The sequence below is a fragment of the Pinus tabuliformis genome, chromosome 7, assembly GCF_031772625.1.
Source record: "Pinus tabuliformis cultivar Carrire ecotype Pingquan chromosome 7, CPIR1, whole genome shotgun sequence".
Lineage (NCBI taxonomy): Eukaryota > Viridiplantae > Streptophyta > Pinopsida > Pinales > Pinaceae > Pinus > Pinus tabuliformis.
This window is the reverse complement of record NC_142293.1, coordinates 849,775,933-849,797,575: the sequence shown is the minus strand read 5'-3', so window position 1 is coordinate 849,797,575 and position 21,643 is coordinate 849,775,933. Positions and strand designations below refer to the sequence as shown.

General features: G+C 39.5%; 1 protein-coding gene across 1 annotated transcript in view; it reads right to left on the bottom strand.

Annotated features, from left to right (window-relative positions):
• Positions 1–336: 336 nt before the first annotated feature.
• The window catches only part of LOC149250294 (deoxyhypusine synthase-like), a 60,029-nt gene continuing 38,722 nt past the window's right edge, over positions 337–21,643 (bottom strand). The window contains exons 5-7 of the mRNA XM_089459010.1: positions 5,833–5,938; positions 1,152–1,387; positions 337–950 (exon numbers count right to left, since the gene is read on the bottom strand). Coding sequence (XP_089315136.1) covers positions 858–950; positions 1,152–1,387; positions 5,833–5,938 — 435 coding nt within the window. The 3' untranslated portion in view covers positions 337–857. The remainder of the gene's footprint in view (positions 951–1,151; positions 1,388–5,832; positions 5,939–21,643) is intronic.

Here is a 21,643-nt window from a genome sequence, read left to right as displayed (position 1 = left end):
GATAAACGCACCTGAAAAGGCAGGGAGAGTTTTTTTTTAGGGAACGCGCTCCCGAGGCGCTCTGGAGCCGCTCCCACTCGGAGCACGAATTGGGAACGGGAGCAAGAGGGGGGGGGCTCCCCTGCAACCCTGTGTGAAAAGAAGAAGAATCTGAACTTCCTAGACACGGAAGATATTAATATTATTATTGGCATCTTGAAAACAGAGAGAGCACCACAGATAAAAACATATTTAGCCTGCAAAAAGAGGGAAAAGGCATCTCCAACAAAATTTCTACGAAAGAAAAATATAACCATCCAGACCTTTTCTTAATATATCACCTTAAAACACCAAAAATAATGCGAACAAACCAATAATGTTAGAAAATATTATTTAAAAAAAATCTCCAAGAGTAGTCTAAGTAGAACAAAACTGTGTAAGACTTCAAATACAGGAGCATACTGAGTATATTAGCTCCTTGGTGTATAAAATAAAAGTTAAATCCCCACAACAAATGCTCAGTCAAAGAACCACATACGCATTTTATCTCAAAGCCCGAGAGATTAAAATAGGCCTCTGCTAAACACTTCAAGATATGTTTCAACTTTTAACAGGGTGTGAACTGCGTAGTATATCAGAAGCATTCCATAACCAAGTAATCGTATGAGGGGAAACGAAGATAGACATGTACCTAAAGAGGCATACTAAATATGCTCTTTTGGTATCAAACAAAACCATGTAAAGAGAAATATCCTCCTACTTGGTTGAATAAGTAAATCCAAGGGATATTTTTCAAAGACCCTGAATATTGGGGATGCAAGGACTCCAATATAGCACCAGAAATTAACCTTAGAATGGGCATAACAATATCCTTGCTTTTAATGAGTACTCCCTTGGCACTTGTCATTTAGCTTTTTTGCAAACGTTTGTGATACTAGAAAGGGAAAAGCGATTGTTGCGTCACAATGAACCTGTTCCACGTCAATATAATCGCATAAGAATTTATAGATGATTTTAATGTCAAAGTGATTGCTACCCCACTTCTAAGGATTTGCAGAAGAATGAATCAGTATCACTCACAGCAATTCTGCTACTTTAATGCCAACAGAGGATTCATCTTATGAAAAGAACTAAATACATATTTTTAAACAAAAAGCTACTCAAAAAGATACCTTGACAGGAGTAGCAGATCCCCTGATTTTACCCCAGGAAACAGCTTCATCTGGTAGTGCTCCAGAATCACTGCCATCAAATTCTTGCGCAGTGTTAATGTAAACAGCATAGTCAGCACCATTCCGCATCATATTAGCATTGCAAATGTGGTGCTTGGGCATACCCCCTCCTAGAATTATCATGCCTGTCTTCTGGGGGCTGGCATGAACAGCTTCACCATTTATAGCTCTGATGTCTGCAATCATTTACATAAATTACATTAGTAACATTTCACACATGCTGACAATTTGCTTACGAGACACCTTAGCGATGGGATTACGTAAATAGATAAGATATTAGAATATAACACAAAAATCTAACATATTGAGTGTTATATGTAAGTTGCTTTACATGTTCAGTGACATGTGATGAACGTTATCCTATGTTGCACTGGTTTTCAGACCAGGGGAATGGTAGGGACCAGGAGGCACATCCCCAGAACAGCTAGAGTGCACCCTCAAAATTTTCAGCTAGAGTGCACCCTCTTTAAAAAGGGCTTAGTGACATTCTATTATTGGCTGCTGGGCATAAGCAAAACATGGTTTAGCTTTTAGGAAAATTAAGTATTTTCAATTTGCAATAAGATCCACAAAGGATCTATGAAATAGAGAACTGTCTCGATAGCAATTTTTCTTCCTCATATTTCTTGTTAATGATGATTATGTTAAAACAAAAGGCAATATGGACAATATGATATTGTACAACTTTCCTAAGGCAACTTCTGTAGTGGCATTTTGTGGCAGCACCTTCACTCGAACTACAAGTGGCAGTGGCAACCTTCTCCAGCCTTGGCTCTTCCATAGGTTTTCCATGGCTATTCTCTTTCTATTCCTTCGGCTTTTCTACAACGTAACCTTGATAAGAATTCATATGCATTTGGAAAATGAGTGTGAAAGGAAGTCTTCTACTTCACAGATTCACGGATACCCTATCTTCCTGCTATGATATCATGTTATTTATATTTGCATGGTTACTGCTCGTTGGAATTGGAGAGCTTGTACCTAAGGCTTACCAACGTCCACGAGCTTCAAAGTGGGTCCAAGACACTCCAAATGAAAAAGAACAGTACCAGAGGTACGAAACTTTTTGGAAGTGTTTCCATTACCTAGCATTCCAAACACAATTCCCTTCAAGTATCCTACGTCTGGGAACTTCTATGCACTTTCCTAGTGCAAAAATATTAAAGAAACATCAAGTATTTGACTCTAAGTCAGTGGCCTTCAATTTTCTCTGGGCGGCAAGAGGAGATTTCTGGTGAGAAATTAATCCATGAGCTGTCATGGACTTAATCAAAAACCCTAACTTCCATTGCAAAGTTCACAAGGAGGAGAATAATATGCAGAGTAGTTCTTGTGGTATGGTTAGGACCAAATCTACTCGCAAAGGTATAGAGAGGCAGATATACATAGTTGGCAGCTAACATAGTATCTTGCACTCCTTGTTTTCGTACATTGGTTTGTGCAGGATTTTGATCCCAAAAGGTGAACAAAGGGAGGACTGCGTCATAAACAAATCAATGGACACATCTAGCTGCTCTCCATTCAAATCCATATTTTGGCCTTATTTGTTTTCTTAGGTTTATATCATATGAAATTTGAATACATAATAGGTTAGGTTTCTTTGGCCACTTTTCTACACGATTTATATATAAAAAACATTTATTTATATATAATAAATAGAAATGTTTTATTTGTATATAAACTAATAATCATTAATATTGTATAATATAACATTTATTTATACATAATAAATAGATATGTTTTATTTGTATATTATTTAATTCCTTATCATTTTCTAATACATTTTAAATTCTAATATATTTAATAATAATTCATGTAAGATATATTCTATATGACTAGAGCATATATGATTAAAGCAGAAATTATATATAATATAACTTAATGATTTGTATTTTATATATATATATATAGCTGAGATATCTGAGCTACGAGGGAGAGGGAAGACTGCGATACAACCTGTGGACTAGGATCAAAGAAGAATGAGAAAGTGATTGAAATGGGCAGGGGGCAGGCATCTCACTATTCTTCCTTCTGACTCTTCTAGCAATCTTCTGTGATTGAAGGGATTGTCTTCTAGCAATCTTTTGTGTAGCGTTATCTTCTCTTCTCTTTAAGTAGACATCTTATTTCTCTTTCATTTCTCTAGTAGCCTCAACCACTTTCAAGGGTTCCACTTCATCATTCCCCTGCGTGCAACTTCATCTCCAACATCTTAATCTTCATTCATGATCTTATTCTACTTTCTTGAATCTTTACAGGTTTCTTTACCTTTATCTTCTTCTCATGTTGTGTCCTTCTTTGGTCTTCCTTTATGAATTTTATCTCCTTCACGCCCAATGTTGTTACTAGAGTTGATATTACTTGATGCAGAGAGAAGAGTTTCCCCTACCAGTCAAAGTCAAGCAGTCTACACTACAGCATTCAATCAACTACTTGGGAAACAGAAATGCAACCACTACAAATACATGAAAAGCATTCAATGCACATAAACACAAGGTTTTTAAGTGGAAACCTCAAAATCAATCTTCTCTCTTATCAATCCTATAGAATATGTTTACAGTAAGGCACTCAACGTTCTCATTAATGATTAAATCGTATACTTAGTTATGTTACTAGGCTGAAGGCCATGTCAGCATTTGCTTATTTTCTTCTCTTTGAAGCTCTCCCCTTTCCCTCCTCGATCACTTGCATTTGTTCTCCCTCAACTGTAACCATCCTCAACAACATCAGTTGCCATTCAACCTCTCAACCAGATATTTCAACTGCTATAATTATTCATCTTCCCATCATATAGGCCTACTCTCAATATCGCTACATTCTAACCTTTATAGTATCTAATTTCCTTTTTCTCTTCCACTTCCATGTCACCAGCATCATTAATACATCTCCACTCTTATGCATTCTCATTCTCATTCTACACAATTCTAAGGAGTATCTTCATTTGCTCCGTGATGCTACTACATCAACAAGCAACAACAATGGTTCTCCCTTCAAGGGTAATGATGACAATCTGAGGTTTTAGATAAGTGGTTGGAGATAGAGAATATATTGAGGTTTTTCTTCTAGAGTCTAGACAACAGGTATGGACTACAACTAGTTAGCCAAGTGATTTAATTATGATAGTTGACCAATATTTTCACTTTTGTAAAAGACTGGAGTTGTAAAAAAGAATAGAGTCCTGTGTTAGAGGGGTAAATAATATGTTATAAATGTATTGTTCATGTTAGCAGGGTATTAGAATATAACATCCATATTTAATATAATGAGTGTTATATTTTCGTCACTTAATATGTTAAGTGACATGTGCCTAATGTGGCTAATGTTCTAATATAATGGTAACTTAGGGGTTAGATGGTTTAACAACCTTAACCAACCTAGGGGTGCTATATATTTTTTGATTAAAACCTTTTTTTTAAACTTCTATTAATAGGGCAAAAGTAAAAAGCTGTATACAAAAAGCATGTAACATATGCAAATATCCATGAGCTCAAAACCCAAGTTCAAGCAAAGAACCTAGCCTATCCCCCATAGACCACTGACAAGTTGCGTAGGGAGGATACAATCCCATGGCTACATTAAACATAAAACCAAAAACTTGACCTATTGAACCCTCATCACCATACCATGCAACGAAACCAAGAGCATGGTGAGAAGACAACCACATGCCAAGCTAGGCCGCAACTCAAGCCACCATAATTCATGAAAACTCCTCCCACGTAGATCCAACCCCAACAGTAGATCTGACCCAACCAGGGCTATCCAAACAACTCAAGTCCAAAACAAATCCTCTATATAACATGCAAGTGGACAATGCAAGCTCCAAACATTTGGATTCATAGGCCATGGCTTCGACAACCATACATACAAGCACTCAAACAAAACACCACCACAAGTAAACACCTACGCCAAAATAGGCCACCATGAACCCTTGCCATCCATAATCAACACCCATCACACAACGCAACAAATATAAGGAGACCACACTATGCATCCACACAATGGAAAATACATAAGAGAGGAACATAGCAAAGGAACCATGCAAAGAGTCACCAGCCAAACCATAGGCCACCACACACAAACCGACCAAGCTATGCACTAGAGCCACCTCCACTCTCCACTCTACCCCTGCCCAAGAACCTCCTCATCATCTCCAACCACTATCCAGTAGTTTCTTGCATCTGGAAAGTGAAACCCTAGGGTTTGAGATGAATACCAAACAGGTGGAAGGAGATAAGAAATGCCTCTCCTTCCTAATTTTCCATTTTCTCGACTCAGTAAAGGAAATTAGTGTGTTGTATATTGATATTATGACACGTCTTTAAACAAACAGGTGATACATGAAATTGTGGAGACCAAAGCTTTATAAATATATGTGACATCTATTATATTCTCCATATTATTGTCTTATTGTGTATATGCACCCATATATGAAATTAATCATAACAAAAATTTAAACAAACTCCTAAAGATCAATTTCCTATAAGTTTCAACAACTGTTCACATTAGACTTGTATTCCCTTTAATTCGTGACACCGATTGACAAATTGTGTGCCAAACTACCTTGGGCAATGTCTAATAGGAAGTTGACTTTACATGAATCACCTTTATAGCAGTATTTTACCTTGGACAATGTCAACAACAAGCCCTGGACTGCGGAAGGAGTGAAAGTAGAGCATATCTCCCAAGGAACCATCAGTTAAACCTGGACAAAATACCGGAATGCCATTCTGGAAGAGCAAAAGAAAAAGAAGAATGAGTACTACTTTTTCTTTTAATACAAAAAACTATATTATCCCAATGCCCTGCATGCTACCTTTAAATCATTTCTTCTGATTCCTTATATTTCCAGTATGTCCTTTCAAAAAATCTACTCTAAATCATTTGCAAGTTTATTCTATGATAACTCACTCCATTACAACTATACAACACTCTTTTATTTTGAACTGGTGCATCTAAGTCTTAACCAACAAAATAACAATGTAAAGGTATCAGCAAACAGTTACACTATTCTTAACGAAAACTCCACATGGTAGAGAAAGGATGTTCAAAAATCTAAGGTTTGAAATGGACCCTATGTAATATTTCTTTAGAACTAGTGTTTTCCCCATGGGATTGAACAAGTGACAAACTGAAAAACAAGAACCCCAACTCTAGGTCATTTCATATATCTAGTAAGAAAAATTAAGAATAGGAAACCTAATAAAAAGCTCTATGTGTGTGTATTGTGTTATGAAATATAAAATTTTGACCAAATTTGTTGTTACACTAAGCCCAAGATGACAAGTTGAAAATATAGTGAAAGAGTAAAATAAATGTTTTAAAAATTAAAATAATATTATAGTAGTCAATTTCTTTCTCAGTTAAGCTTCTTGAAAAGTAATATTCTTCTATATACATCATTAAAATTTATAGGTATGTTAACAACAGTACTGCTGTAGCTAGAACAGCCAATTTTGAACAGATTTATGCAAATTATAGATTATGTATTCTCATTCTGTCAACCTTAATACACAGAAAGGGATTTTTAGAGGCCATTCTTTGATCTTTTTCTAGATGGCTGTACCAGCCAATTTTTTAATGCACTATAGCGCATATACAGAATTTAATTTTCTTATTTATTCATGAAAATTACAATTTTTCATCCGAACTAAAAAATAAATAAATAAAATAAAATAAAATCTGTCAACCTTAATTTCTAAAACTTAAATAGATAATAGGGAAGACAAAAGAATCAGGATAAAATTAGCGAATCCGTCCCAACCCGCCATCCCCTAAAAGATTTGGGGGTGCACTCTAGCTGTCCTGTGGATGCGTCCCCCATTCCCCCACATTCCACTGTCCCAAAAACCAGTGCAACATGGGTATTCTGTCAACCTTAATTTTTAGAAAATAATAGGGAAGACAAAAATCAGGATAAAATTAGAGAACAGGCTCACTAGAGTACTGCTTTGCCCATCCAAGTGGTAAATGCAAATGAAAATCAACAGAAGAAATAGCTAAAAGTTAAAATCAGCTAAAAGTAATTGAAGGCAACCAGAAAGTTATGCAAATTCAATTTACTTGATGACATTCTACCTCACAATACCAGAAAGAAGCATTTGAATTTATAAAAGAGATGGCCCATGCTGTTCAGGCCTCTCTTTTGGGATAATGAAAAAAACATACGACTCATTGACTTCTCCCTTCCCAGCAGTAAGGAGGATGCACATTGCAGAACTACCACTAAATATCTCCTGTAAATTATTATCAGGCCAACAGAATTTTTGTATTAAACTTTCAAGAGAATAGGCTTCAAAAGCAATTTCTGGCATATTGGCTGTTCCCTTGTTGATTTATCTTTTCTCATGAGTTGGCAGATTGTCAAAAGGTGTCTTTGTTAGTAAAAGCAGGGATGTTTCATACTCCAGGGAGCCAACCAAGGTTCAAATCCCCAGAAACATGTTTGAACCCTCACAGGCCACATCTCACCTGGACAAGCAGATTATTCACAGGCCATCTCACCTGTGTAAGCAGGCCATTTCATTCAGTTGGGGCCAGGTAAACTGAGCAAGTCCTAGTCATGCAGAAAAGATACCTGTCAACTATAGTGAACTCTCAGCAAAAGGGACCTTTATAAAGTGTTGTAATCCAGCTACGTTCCATTATAATGCTCCTAGAATGGGTAAGGGAAAGTTTGCTGCATCCTAACACTGTGGTATAGGGAACACAGCTCTTTTCTAATTAATTTATTCTGAATTAGCATGCATGGACACAAAAATGTTTTATGCCCAAAGGCTCTACTACTTGAACTTTGTCATAGAAGTTAATCTAATGCTATCCATCCAAAAAGAATCTTACAGCAGATTTGAGAAAAATATCGGAATCCTGCTTTCAGTAAACTGTGTAATAATTAGTAGAGAGAAAAATAATGATTACAGACTTGAGATAACGAAGGGTACCACCAGCATACATAAATGGTGAATTATACCATGTGGTAATAATAAATACTAGGCCAAAAAGTAACATAGGATTGGCATTTATGAATGAAGTGCTAGATAACATTAATCATGTCTCAATCATAATGCTAGTCATTGTATGGTTCAATGTTTTAAAACTCAGACTCAAACTTGGAACCGGCCAAGGGTCAACTCCGACTCGGTATCAACTCAGACTAGTTGATTCCAATGACTTGCTCTTTGTAAAAAGTACATTAAATATTTAATTTAATGAAAATTCATATTTTTAAAGATTCTCATTCATGTTTCCAAACTCAAAGCATTAAAATAATAGAGAGAAGACAACACTTGATCAAAGCATGCTCATGAACATTGAATATATCTATTATATCAAAATGGCACCGAGTGCACTGTCCAATACATGTAATATATAGAGATCAGAACAAAAACACATAACCAATGCTGCTCCAAAGATCGCCCAAGAACCTCCTGAACATTGCTCCAAAAATCACTCCAACTGGTTACAAACTCCTCACAAATGCTCACATAAATGCAATGAGATAGTTGTGAGGAAATCTGAGGGAGTTGGGTCACCTTTATCGGTGTGGGAGAACGGTAGAGGGGCTAGGAAATAGTTTAAACAAAAAAAAATGATTTCAAGTCTACCCAGCCCGCATTTTTTCCCATCGTTGAGACCAACCGGTTTAAGTCGGGCTCGATCAGTCCGGCCGGTCCATTACCAAACCAGCCGAATCAGCGACCAACTCGGCCAGTTAGGTAACGAACCGACCGCCGAACCAAATAATTGACCTGGTCAGTCCGAGCACCAAACCGGCCAAATAGGTGGCCAACTCGGCCTATTCAGTAACGAACCGGCCACGGAACCGGATAATTGACCTAGTCAGTCCGGGTAGGGGTATGACTCAGTAAACCAGGTCGATTCCAAGTCAGACCTGCCTACTTTTAAAACTATCGTATGGTTGTCCATCTCCTTCAACACACTGTTGTGTGGCTTTGATTTTTATTATTGAATAAGACAAATTTATCTCTCCTTCTCTGCAACTTTGCATTGATATCTGTGCATGTAAATCTTATGTAGTATGGGAGGCATGGTGGTAAGGCATCTCTGAAACACAATACATGAATCAACTGGGAGATCAACAGATAAAGATGGTTGCTAAACATCAGGGCCAAGACCATTTGCCTGAAATTAGATTATTGTAGCTTGGGTTCATACAGAAAGAGGCCCAAGTAACAGTTATTTTTTGGTTGGAGGTTGCTTCCAGAACATTGATACACTGCACAACAAGACCATCTTCAGCTAAGATGCCAAGTATGAAGGGTATCTTTACTGATATATTCCCTTGACTTACTCCCGGTTTCATCTATTTTTAGCATGCCATTCAGGGGGGGAAGACCACAGTGAGAATGCAATCTTGGTGAACAGATTAACACTCCAATCTCAGGCCTTGCTGGCAGACTAAGGAACAGTTTCTAAAATTAAATCTGAAAATGATTATATGTTGGTTTGATTAACAAGTGCTAGCACAGAGCAGCTGACATGACATGGTCATTTGTACATGGGATGAAGTGTTGGAATAGGGTCCCTACGGTCAATTTTAGGATAGTTTAATCAATTTTTGAATAGAATTTTGTAAAGAATGTAAAGTCTCTATGAAATGTGGAAGCGGAGTGTGCAGCTAAATAGGAGTCAAAGGGGCTTTAGCCCCTTGTATGGGTAAGTGATAAGATGGTTTTGAAACTCACCATAGGCCGCAGGCCATGGTATTGTAATAGAAAAGCTATAAATATTTGAGTCATATCAAGTCTAGATAATCATATCTTTTGAAAAGAACAAGTATAAGGGAAAGTGCCAATGCAAGAAAACTTTGTTTCCTGTACTTAGGCGAAAGGGGAATGCTCCTGCAGCTGAGTGCGCGGAGACCTTGGCAAATCCACAGCCGAGTGTGCAGACCCCTACAGCTGGGTGCACAAGGTGGAAGAGTCTATAATTTGAACGTTGAATCTAATAGAGACTAATTTTGGACCAAATATATTGCATTTGTGCCTTGTTCTTACTTTTGTCCAAGTTTATGCATTATCGCTCAATGATCTATTTTCTGTGAAATAAAGTGTTTTTTTTGCGCAACTCTGTTGAATCTTTATGGGACCTGGCCTCGACTTGGTATTGTTCCACAAATGCGTAAAGGTAGCAGAGTCTTTTGGATCGAATCTTGGATCAACAATGCTGCTTATAATTACGCTTTATTATATAAGTAATTACGCTTTAGCATCTACTGGGATCGTAACTCAAATCATCGAGCATAATATCTATGCATAAAATAAGTAATGATCTATTTTCGCGAAGGTAGTAGATAAATATGTTATGATAATTGTTCGAGTGGGTAGATCTGCGCGAAGGCAGGTCTTGAGTTATTATTTACTACATGAAAGTTGTAAGTCTGCTTCTTTTAGGTCTAAAAAGCCTGATCGTAGAATTTCGCAAAGGTCGAGAAGCCATTTGGATAGAGTTGCAGTAGTGAGCCATAGGAAGACACCGATCGACGCGAAGACAGATCTCAGCTACAAGGGCTTCAGATTACTTATCACACAATCTCTAGATACAGAAACCTAGTTTTAGCATCCCCCAATACTGCTTCGGGTGAGACTGCAGCCTGCGCTATGCAAGTTGTTGCCGGAAGGGCCAGCAGTTAGGGTTTTGTTGGTTGGCGCGAACAACTTTGAACCTGGGTCAGGCCCCCTTAAGCCAACATGAAGAATAACTAAAACGGTAAAGCACAATGTTAATTTTAATAAAGCCCACAAGCTATAATTTTTATAATCGTTCCAAATTATATTTTTGTAAAGAAAGAAAAGGGGAATTCAATAAAAATATAGAAATGGTTGCAACTGTAATTGGTTGACTAGAAGACTGAACAAGATGTAGAGTGTTTATTAGCAGGTTGAACAGGAGATTAAGGGCAGGAAATGGAAAGGTACTCCAGTCTGAATAACACACAGACAAGAGTTTTAGGACTGTCATATCAAAAGTGATGGAAGAAATTCAGTACTGACCCACGGAGAAAGATATTGTTGAGGAACAACTGGCATTCAACGTGCAGCATATCAACCCCTTGGCCAAAGCTATTAGAGGCTGAAAGTCAGGGCACACATGGGTGGGAGATTACATGTGGGAAAGCATGTAGACAATAGGAGAGAGCCAGGAAATGCTGAACCCCACATAGGTATGATTGGCTTATGAAATTGAGAAATTATAAAACTTAAAAGTACCATAATGTATTTAAATCTTACAGTTTCTGACCTTAGCACAAGAATAATGCCTATGTGGGTTCTAGCTTTTATCAGCTCTCTCCTACATGCTTTCCCATGTATACTTTGCTACATGTCTGCATACCAAGTTTGAGCCTCAATTATCTCTACCCAATTGCTAGCACTAGAGATAAGTAAAATACAATGTAGAGAGGCACCAATGTCAGATGGTAGGCTTTTGTGGCAGTAACATCAGAAGAAATTGAGCAAACTTGAGCAGGCAGATTGATAGACACATGACACTAATATGTGAGCAAATGTTTGACACAAAGCAAGTGGCTGTCCACAGGTATAGAAACAACGTGAGAAGGAAACAGATTTTATTAAATCAAGAGAAGGGATTGAAATACGCTACAGGAAATGAGAAGGGATTGAAATTTTTTACAAGAAATTAATTTTTTTCATTAGAAGTGTAAACTCTCATCATTGGCAGCAGAGATAGCTTTAGTAGAGCTTTAAGGGTCTAGTTGGTTGGATGCCCTCTTTACCTGTTTCTTTCACATTTACTCTTGTCCTTTTCCATTAAAGTCAAACTGAGCTGGCCCTAGCTGGCTGCCAGCTTTAGTACAAGGCTAGTGGGGAGTCTTAAATAGCCACCCCAAACCTAATAGCAAACCTAATGATCCAACTGTCATAGGTGATTTTGAGCAGCAGAGAAGGCTTTCCCAATTTCGACTCTTGAGGGTCTAAGTTGGTTGCATATGCTCTTTACCTGTTTCTGTCACATTTAATCCTCGTCCTTTAACATTGAATTCAACATGAGATGGCCCTAGCTGGCCCCAAGCTTCGATACAAGGCTAGTATATAGCCTTAAATGGCCACCTGACACTTAATGGTAAATCTAATGATCCAACCATAATAGTTGCTGGTAACAGGAACCCTAGTGCAAGCAGCAGCATCGGTACCACCATAGGCACCAAGGAAGTTTGTTCCAAAAGCCTATCACAACATAACTCAACTCTCATGTACTCCACGTAACAAAATATTGAAGAGAGAAAATGCTCTATGCAAGACATATACTCCAAAGTCCATACCGAAGAAGGTATTAAATACATATTTGGATATGAATGATATGTTTCCAAAAACATACACAGGTGTCTTAACACCCAAATGACAATTTAAATTAACTTCACCATATTAACCTTAACAAGCCAAGGTTATGTTTACTTTTAAATGTAACACCGAACAGTTATTTATATAAAAAAATTGTTCTTATATTGTATTAGTATTGGATAGCTTTCATTTTTATCATTGAATAAAAATAATATGATATTCTATATATAATTCTATGAGATACTACATTATTATCATGTGTGTAGATCTTATATTAACATCTAATGTCAGTGAAATGTTAGATATCCTAGACAAGCTCCGAATTCAGTTAAAAGACTGGCCTTAGTGCACTGGCAAGGTGAAAACTACTTGTTTTGGATAAAATTTTCATTGTTTCTATATAAAGGTTAGGCAAGAAATCACAGGCTGTAAGAGGATGCAGCAACATGTCAAGACCAAGTAATTAAGAAAGAGAACAGCCAGAATTCAGAGTACATCTAGACATTCTTTGGACCTGTTTGGAGGGCCCTGACAGGCTGGCTACTGTGTAATACAATCAGATAAATAAAACTAATTTGCAGGGAATGCCAAGTTTCAATGGTAAAACATATCAAAACTGATTCCACAAGTTGGGAAAGAATATAGTATCTTATAAAAGGCTGATACTTCAATAAAAGGAGTGGCTAGGTTATAGAGTTTGAGCAGGTAATACCACTTAGACAGGATGCCCAAACCTCCCACTCAGTGTTACTTGGGAGCGGGAGCGAAAACGGGTGCGGGAGCAACATTTTCAGAAGCTCCCGGTTTGGGAGCGAATCCTGGAGCGTTATATATTATATATATATATATATATATATATATATATATATATTATTTTTATATTTTGATACATATATGTCAACAAAAACATGTAGAATGATGAATTAGATATTAAACAACACAAAAACAAAAAACAAAAAAAACATAGATTGAACCATATAATAACAATCATCTAGAAGTTATAATATTCATCAACCGCGTCCACAAGTTAGTAACATACAACATATTGAGTCTCATGATTCATCAATCTTAAAGTTTCAAGCTTTCAAAATTCAATATATAACATTTATCATCATTGATTGCCAAAGTTTTACTTGTAACCTAAGTGTAACCATTACAACAAATAATATCTAACATGAAATGAAATGTTATAAAATGAAATGAAACAACTTTCAACTTTCATGAAGCATCATATTCATAATTCATTACTAATGAGTTATAATTGCCAACTTCAAACTTAAATTGTCATATATTGTTTAAAAAAATATCATAATAAATATGAAAGAGTCAATAGTTATAAAAACTACTAGAAACTAGAAAAGACAAGTAAATCTATTATCTATTGCTTATGCTTGGGCCTCTTGCCACCACAAGAAATGTCTAATTTTTTAGTCTTGTTGGAAAACCATGATCTTTGTCATTAATATCACCATCTAAGCATTAATATCCAGAGGTATCTTTGTCATTACCTATGTATCTATATAGGGATCTTTGTCATTAATATCACCCTCTAAGCATTAACATAAGATTAAGAGCAAGAAGTGTAAAACGAGAGATGGAAGGAAGAACCCTAATCATGGCGAAACCCTAGGGTTTCTGGGCAACTGATTTCGAGGTTTCTCCACCAGCGATAGAGCTTGGATCTTGCAGGATGGTTTCCCACGCGGGTCTGACCGCCGGTTAGGGATTTTTTAACGAGTTTTGACCTCTAACAATGGGCCTGTCGGTGGTAAATTTGTATTCTGTGGATTACTGCCCGTCGTTTTCTCCGCAACTTCGTTTACACAGCAGACTGCATTCCCCTGGTCATACGGCGGTCAAGTATTATTGTTGGTTACTATGGTTTAAGAGGACCTTGTGGATTACGAGGAGGACCCCATGCCAGAACATGAGATTTGGGTGCATCATACTGCCCCGATCATGGGCCCCTGGCAGAATAAAACACTTCGGACGATAGCTACTGTACAGATGCCGATACACCAGCCCTCCACCGGAAAACGGCAACATCCTGCTGTCAATGTTGAGGACTTACCTGGCCTAGAATGTCCCCCCCTCTCTCCGGCCACTCTGAACCTCCTTGGCACCAGTATTCAGGCATCCCCAACCTTCGACTCCCCTCTGCCATATACCCCGCAGCATCCCCTACCTTACCCCTCGCAGCATTCCTTGCCTATGAACCCTCCCTCCATTTCCTTGGCTCAAGCTGGCCCTTCCAATCCCCCGCAGCCTGCACAATCGTTCTTACATCTGGGCTCATGCAATTTCAACCCACATTCCCCGATACGCTCTGGATGCTTCAGCTCTCCAATTCTGAATCCTCAACCTGCCTTATCGACCCAGCACATCTCCTCGGAACCATGTAGAAATTTGCTCAGAGACTATCCTACGAGCCGGCGCACGGACAAGCTGAAAAAGGGCAGGTGCCTCAGAGCGGTGGACACTGACATTAATCTGACTTTTGGTGAAGACATTCCTATGGTGGATGCTATGGAAACGTCGAGGAAAGTTCCGGTTGGTCGTGTAAGAGGCAGGAACTACACTGTGAGCGTCTGCGACAATGGACCACGGAGATATGGGGTTCTCTGCTAAAAGAACTACCAGTTATAAGGGTTTTGGCCAGAGGATGGTTTGCCCTCCACTTTCATAGGGAGGAGTACACGGATTGGATTTTATCGCGTTACTGGCATATTGAGCTTGCTCCAATACTGTTGAAGAGATGGGATGCTCTTTTCGATCCGGAGCGTGAACAACTTGGAGCAGGGTCTATTTGGGTCCGACTACCTGGTTTGCCAATGCAGTTTTTGACTCCACAGGTGTTCAAACGTATTGGAGATGCACTGGGGACTTACCTTGAGCATGACCAGTCCTACGAAAAGACTAGCAATATGACTATGGCGCCGATTTTGGTACATCTTGACACCAGGGCAAGGCTAGAAGAAAAAATCACACTACACAGGAGACACTTCTCGCGCAAAAAACTTCTGGACTATGAAGGAGTTCCATTTCGCTGTAGGAGGTGCCACAAAGTGGGTCACCTTTACAAGGATAGCCCACTGCTATCTTCGGTGACTACGGAAAACTCGCAGGGGACAAAGCAACAGACCTCTGAAGAGTTGAACAAGGGAGAACAGAAACATGGAGAGGCACCATCTGAGGCGGCGAAGGGCGCTACACAAAAGGCAAAAAATCGGCGAAAAGCTCCAACCTCACCTCCTCGGACTCGCTCCAAATCAGCGGTGGAAGCTCCTTCTCTCCCGGGTAATGGATCTCTCCCCATATCCTCTGCACTTTTTTCAGATGTTATGTTTACTGCTCTGCATACATCTTTGCATCCCCCCTCCTCTGCACATTGCTCATTCCCCTCCATCCCTTGCTCCATCTTTCCTCCTCCCCCCACTTTCTCCACTACACCAACTTCCCTCAAAGATTTTTCCACCCCCCTGCTCACACTTCCTCCCCTTCTGGGTCGGAGTCCCATCCCTACAATCTCTGATCCAGAGCTCGACCCAAGAATCCGCATTTAGGGTTGGGCCTTTCCCCCGGACGATCCAAGAAATCTAAACCTACCAGAGGGCGCCCATCCAAGATCAAAACTGCCATCAAGTCGGCGGTGGCAGATGTTGCGAGGGGCCGTCAATCCACCATTGATAGGGCTCCTAGAGCAATTGAGCCCTCTGCCCTGGTCTCTCCATGATTTGGCTCTCCTACAACTGCAGGGGATTAGCCAACCCCAAAAAGAGATTGGCTCTCAAGAGGCTTTTAATTGGTTCCAATTGTGACATCCTCTTCCTACAAGAAACCCTTGGCAATTCTAACACCATTACCAGAACCCTCCACTCTATCCTGTCGGGCTGGTTTTTCCAGGGCATGGATGCCATCAGCAGATCCGGAGGTCTAGCTATAGGTATTAACCCTAAAGCTGTTAAGCATATATCCACCTGGGGCGGATTGGGTTTCATCGAAATGGACATTTTTGTGGGGGAGCTTGGTTACCAGATAAAAGTGATTAACATATATGCCCCTAATCAGAACAGAATGGAATTTTGGCACAATTTGTTGGAACACAATCTTGTTACAAGCACCTCCATTATAGGGGGGATTTAGATTTTTCTTTGGGAATGGAAGAATCCTGGGGACATCATTCCCAGATCGACCCTATTTCGGATCAGATGAGCACTCTACCGGATACTTACAAACTAGTAGATGTCCCTATGAACAAGAAATTGCCCACTTGGCATAACAGGAGGACGGGGGATGCTGCACTGGGCCGGAGATTGGATCGATTCTTGATCCATGAAGAACTCCTCCGTAACATTCCCCTATATAGACAATGGGTTGGTACTGGAGGATTTTCTGATTACCTCCCCGTATTCCTTCAAATCTCTGGACCCTCAAAAAAGCCTCGTGCCCCATCCAAATTCTTTACTAGATACCTAAAAGATCCTGACTTCATCAACCTGGTGACTGAGTTCTGGAGAGCACAACCCCCCCTCAAGGAGCAGAGAATGGCTGCGGATTTCTTTAATCGACTTCAAACACTCAGGACTATGACAGAGGAATGGTCAAAGAGGAAGAAATTGAGAGATGAACAACATCTCAAAGGCACTGAACTATAGATTGCTCAGCTTACGGATGAACAGGTGCTTGGCTTCTCATCGGATGATACAAAACAACATCTGATTAATCTGGAGAACCAAAAGATAAAGATGCTACTGGAAAAGGAAGAACAATGGAGGTTGAAAAGTAGAGCCATCTGGCTACAAGCGGGAGATGGGAATACTAAATACTTCCACAACTTTGCAAATGGTAGAAAGGCCACCAACACTATTTGGCAGTTGCCCTGTGAGCCAGATGGATGGGCCTCTACACACCCTCAATTAGCTAGGTTGGGGAATACCCATTTCAAAAGACAATTTACAGCGCCGGCAGCCATCAACCTACCAGACATCATAAACTTGGCTGGTCATTTTCCAAGATTTGTGGATCCAAATGCTGTTGAGGACCTGATACAACCGGTTACCATGGAAGAACTGGAAGGAACTCTAAAATGGTTCAAGAAGGACAAGAGTCCTGGCCCAGATGGCTGGCCAGTGGAGTTCTACATGGCTTTCTTGGAATTGTTGGGACGGGATCTGCTGGCGGTCATTAAAGAAAGCAGAATTACTAGACACATCCATCCCCCCATTAACTTCACTTACTTGGCCTTGATCCCTAAGACTGATTCACCTGCCTCTTTTAATGATTTCAGACCCATATCCCTTTGCAACTGTCTGTACAAAATCATTTCTAAAATCATAGCCAACCGCATCAAGCCCATTTTATCTAACCAAATTTCTCAGGAGCAATTTGCTTTTCTCCACCATAGACATATTCAGGATGCCATTGGCACAGCCTAGGAAGCCCTTCATTCCATTAAACACAAAAATCTCAAGGGACTCACTCTCAAAATAGACCTGGCAAAGGCTTTTGACAAAGTGAATTGGCTTTACATCAAGATGATTATTACTCATCTGGGGTTTCCCCCTGCTCTCATCAACTGGATCATGGGGTGCATCTCCTCTGTTTCTTTTGCCATTCTCATTAATGGATCTGCTACTCCACCCTTTCATATAGATAGAGGGATAAGGCAGGGTTTCCCTTTATCACCACTACTTTTCCTTTTAGTCATGGAAGGATTGAGCAGACTCATTGCTTCAGAAAAAAGAAGAGGAGGCCTCCGAGGACTAAAAATCATGGAACAATACTACCTGACACATCTACTATTTGTAGATGACATTTTGATTTTCTTGAATGGTAGTGTCCAGGACACCACTACTTTGAATGAGATTCTAAATCTATTCTGCAGTGCCACGGGAATGGAGATGAATAGAGATAAATCCACCATTTCCCTATTTGAATGTAGTCAACAGGAATCTCAGCTAGCCATACAAAAATTTCCATTTCAAGCTACTGATTTGATGGAGGGACTCAAATATCTGGGGCTCAGACTAAAACCAGATGGATACAAAATTGCAAATTGGACCTGGCTCATCACAAAAGTGGAGAAGAGAATTCGTTGTTGGTGTCACAGGTTCCTCTCTAGGGCTGGCAGACTAATCCTCATCAAATCAGTCCTCGAAGCCACCCCGGTTTACTGGATGTCACTTGCCTGGATTCCAAGAGGGGTCCTTCACAGAATTCAACAAATCTGTTGCAAATTCCTCTGGAACGGAAGAAAGGAGGGCAAACCATTTGCCTAGGTTAAATGGACCAAAATTGCTACTCCAAAGAAGTGGGGAGGATGGGGACTAAAATTACTACCGGCCTTTGCTCAAGCCTTGGCAGCAAAACAGAGCTGGTCATAATTAAAGCAAAAAAGTCTTTGGGCTGAGGTTATTATTCACAAATATATCTAGCCGTCTACTATCATAGACTGGATCAGAAGTCCATCTTGGAACAGGAAAGGCATTTCGGTGATTTGGAGGGCCATACTCAATTCAATTCCCATTATCAAGGATGGCTTACTATGGAAAATAGGCAATGGAGCCTCAGTCCGAATTGGAGTTGACCCATGGGTGGGTAGTGGAAATTCACATCAACTACCAGTTGGACTGATAACTCACCTAAACAGCAGGGGCATAAAGTTTCTTGGACAGATTGGGGATCAATAGAATTCTAATTTTCATACACAAGCTTGGCTGACCGAGCTGAACTGGCACATACCAAATGAATGGAGTAGAACATGGCAAATCTATTTACAAGCACTCACAAAATCAGATGTCAGATTAAAGAATGCAGAGGATGAACTTAATTGGGCACACTCAAAATCTGGACAATACTCATCTAAACAAGGCTATGACATAATCATTGCAGATATAAAACCGGAGGTCTTAAGGGGCTAGTGGGTCACCTTATGGAAGTTAAAAGCTCCTTTGCATACCAGACTGTTGATGTGGAACATATTAGAAAATAAGATCCCCACTGGATCCTATCTGAAAAGGAGGGCTTTTTTGGGTCCTACCAGGTGTGTCCTATGTCTCCAAGAAGAAGAATCGACCCAGCATCTTTTCCTCACTTGTCCGACCACCAGGAGCATTTGGTCACAAGTTCTTCAATCTCTAAACATAACTATGAACTGGCAGGGGGCCGATATTATAACGGCTTGGGACGTCTAGTGGAATACCTCGGCTGTGGAGAAAACTAGAAACCTCCCACTACTTGTTTGTTGGTACATATGGCTCAAGCGAAATACTAATATCTTTGAAGATAAACCGGTCAACTGGAATCTGCGCCCACTGCAAATCTGTGTTGCTTTTGATGAACTTCCAAATGATGATAGCCAAAAGAGACCTAGAATCATCCGACAAGAACAGATTAACAAATCAATACCTTGGGCCTATTTTGACGGTGCTGCCCAACAACATGGCTGTGGGGGTGGCATATGTTTCTACCTATCTGAAGAACACTACTTCCAGATTTGTATGGGTCTGGGACCGGGCACAAACAACCATGCTGAATTGATCTCATTACGCCATCTGTTATACTTTGCCATTCTGAAACATTGCCGAAATATACAAATTTATGGAGATTCAAAGATTGTGACTGATTGGTTTAACAACTCAGTTGTTTGCTCTGCTTACTCTTTGAGAAATATTATGGAAGAAATTGTTTTTTTCAAAACATTCTTTGATCAGATTTCTGTTTCTCACATCTACAGGGAAAGAAATGAAACTGCTGACAGGCTATCGAAAGAAGCGACGCATCGTCCTCTAGGAGAGTGGATGATCGCCGAACATACACCTGCAGGAATCTATCAATATTTTCACAGGCCATATATAGATGGGGGACTACAGAGGGGCAACAGCCTCTAATTTAATAGCGTCTTGATTTTGAACTTTATATGAATTTTGCTCATGTATATAACAGATTGTTAATATGGACATCTACATCCGTGTGGGTATTTTTGAACTTTTTTTGCGGTCTTTGAACCAACACAATACACCCTTTGGGTTTTATTGTATATATTGTTTTGGACAGTGGACAATCAGACACGTTTACAGCATATGCCCTCGGGCATCCACAGCATGTAATTTCTCTTTTAAATTATGAATTTTCTTTTACGGAGAGGAAACCAAACCAAAAAAAAAAACATAAGATTAAAAAAGCATAGCATGTCAAGTCAAGATTTTGTTTGACTGATGCGTACATTTTTAGGAGGGTCGTGATAGAGGAGTTCGACAACCAATGTCACTAACATCAAGGTACATAGAGGGATTGGTGCTCTTAATTAAATACGAGTTCCATACCCTAATACATGACACAATTCAATGGAAACATTGCAATCCCCCAATCCTGAAATCCTGAAAAACTGATAAGTCTGCTGATTTTGAATGAAATCTAAAATTCTACTTTCTCCATATGAAATCCAATGAGGTAAGAACCACTCTCAAACATCCTAAGTCATTTCATGGTAATGATAAAAATTTAAGTAAACTTTAAGAATTAAACATTACCATGAATCGCATATCAATACTAGGGCCATAGGCTTGATCATTAAGCTGCCCCACTCAAAACTTATTTGTTTCTTTGAAAAAAAAATGCATTTGGAACATTACTGCAAAAAAAAAATTGTGAAAAAGGATAAACACTCCCGAAAAGGCAGGGAGCTTTTTTTTTAGGGAGAACTCTCCCGAGGCGCTCCGGAGCCACTCCCGCTCGAAGCACGAATTGAGAGTGGGAGAGAGAGGTGGGGTGCGCTCCCCCGCAACCCTGCTCCCACTTGACAAATCAAACACTTTCCTCAATGCAATCCAAATATTATCTAGAAGGAATGAATGGACGGAAGAATTTTCAATCCATCCATTGCCTATTTCCCCAAATCCCCGATCATTCTGTATGAGACTTATGACTACCCCACTATATTCATCCAGAGATTTTGGTTTGAGCCTTGAAACAAAGTAGGTGGAGGGCAACATTAAACAATGAACTAAGGATCTATGGGGGAGATCTTAACCTTCTATGCTGTGTTTGGTGCTCTGCTCAAATTACAACTAAGCTAAGTGATTTCCGGAAAGATGTGGATTTTCTACAATTTGG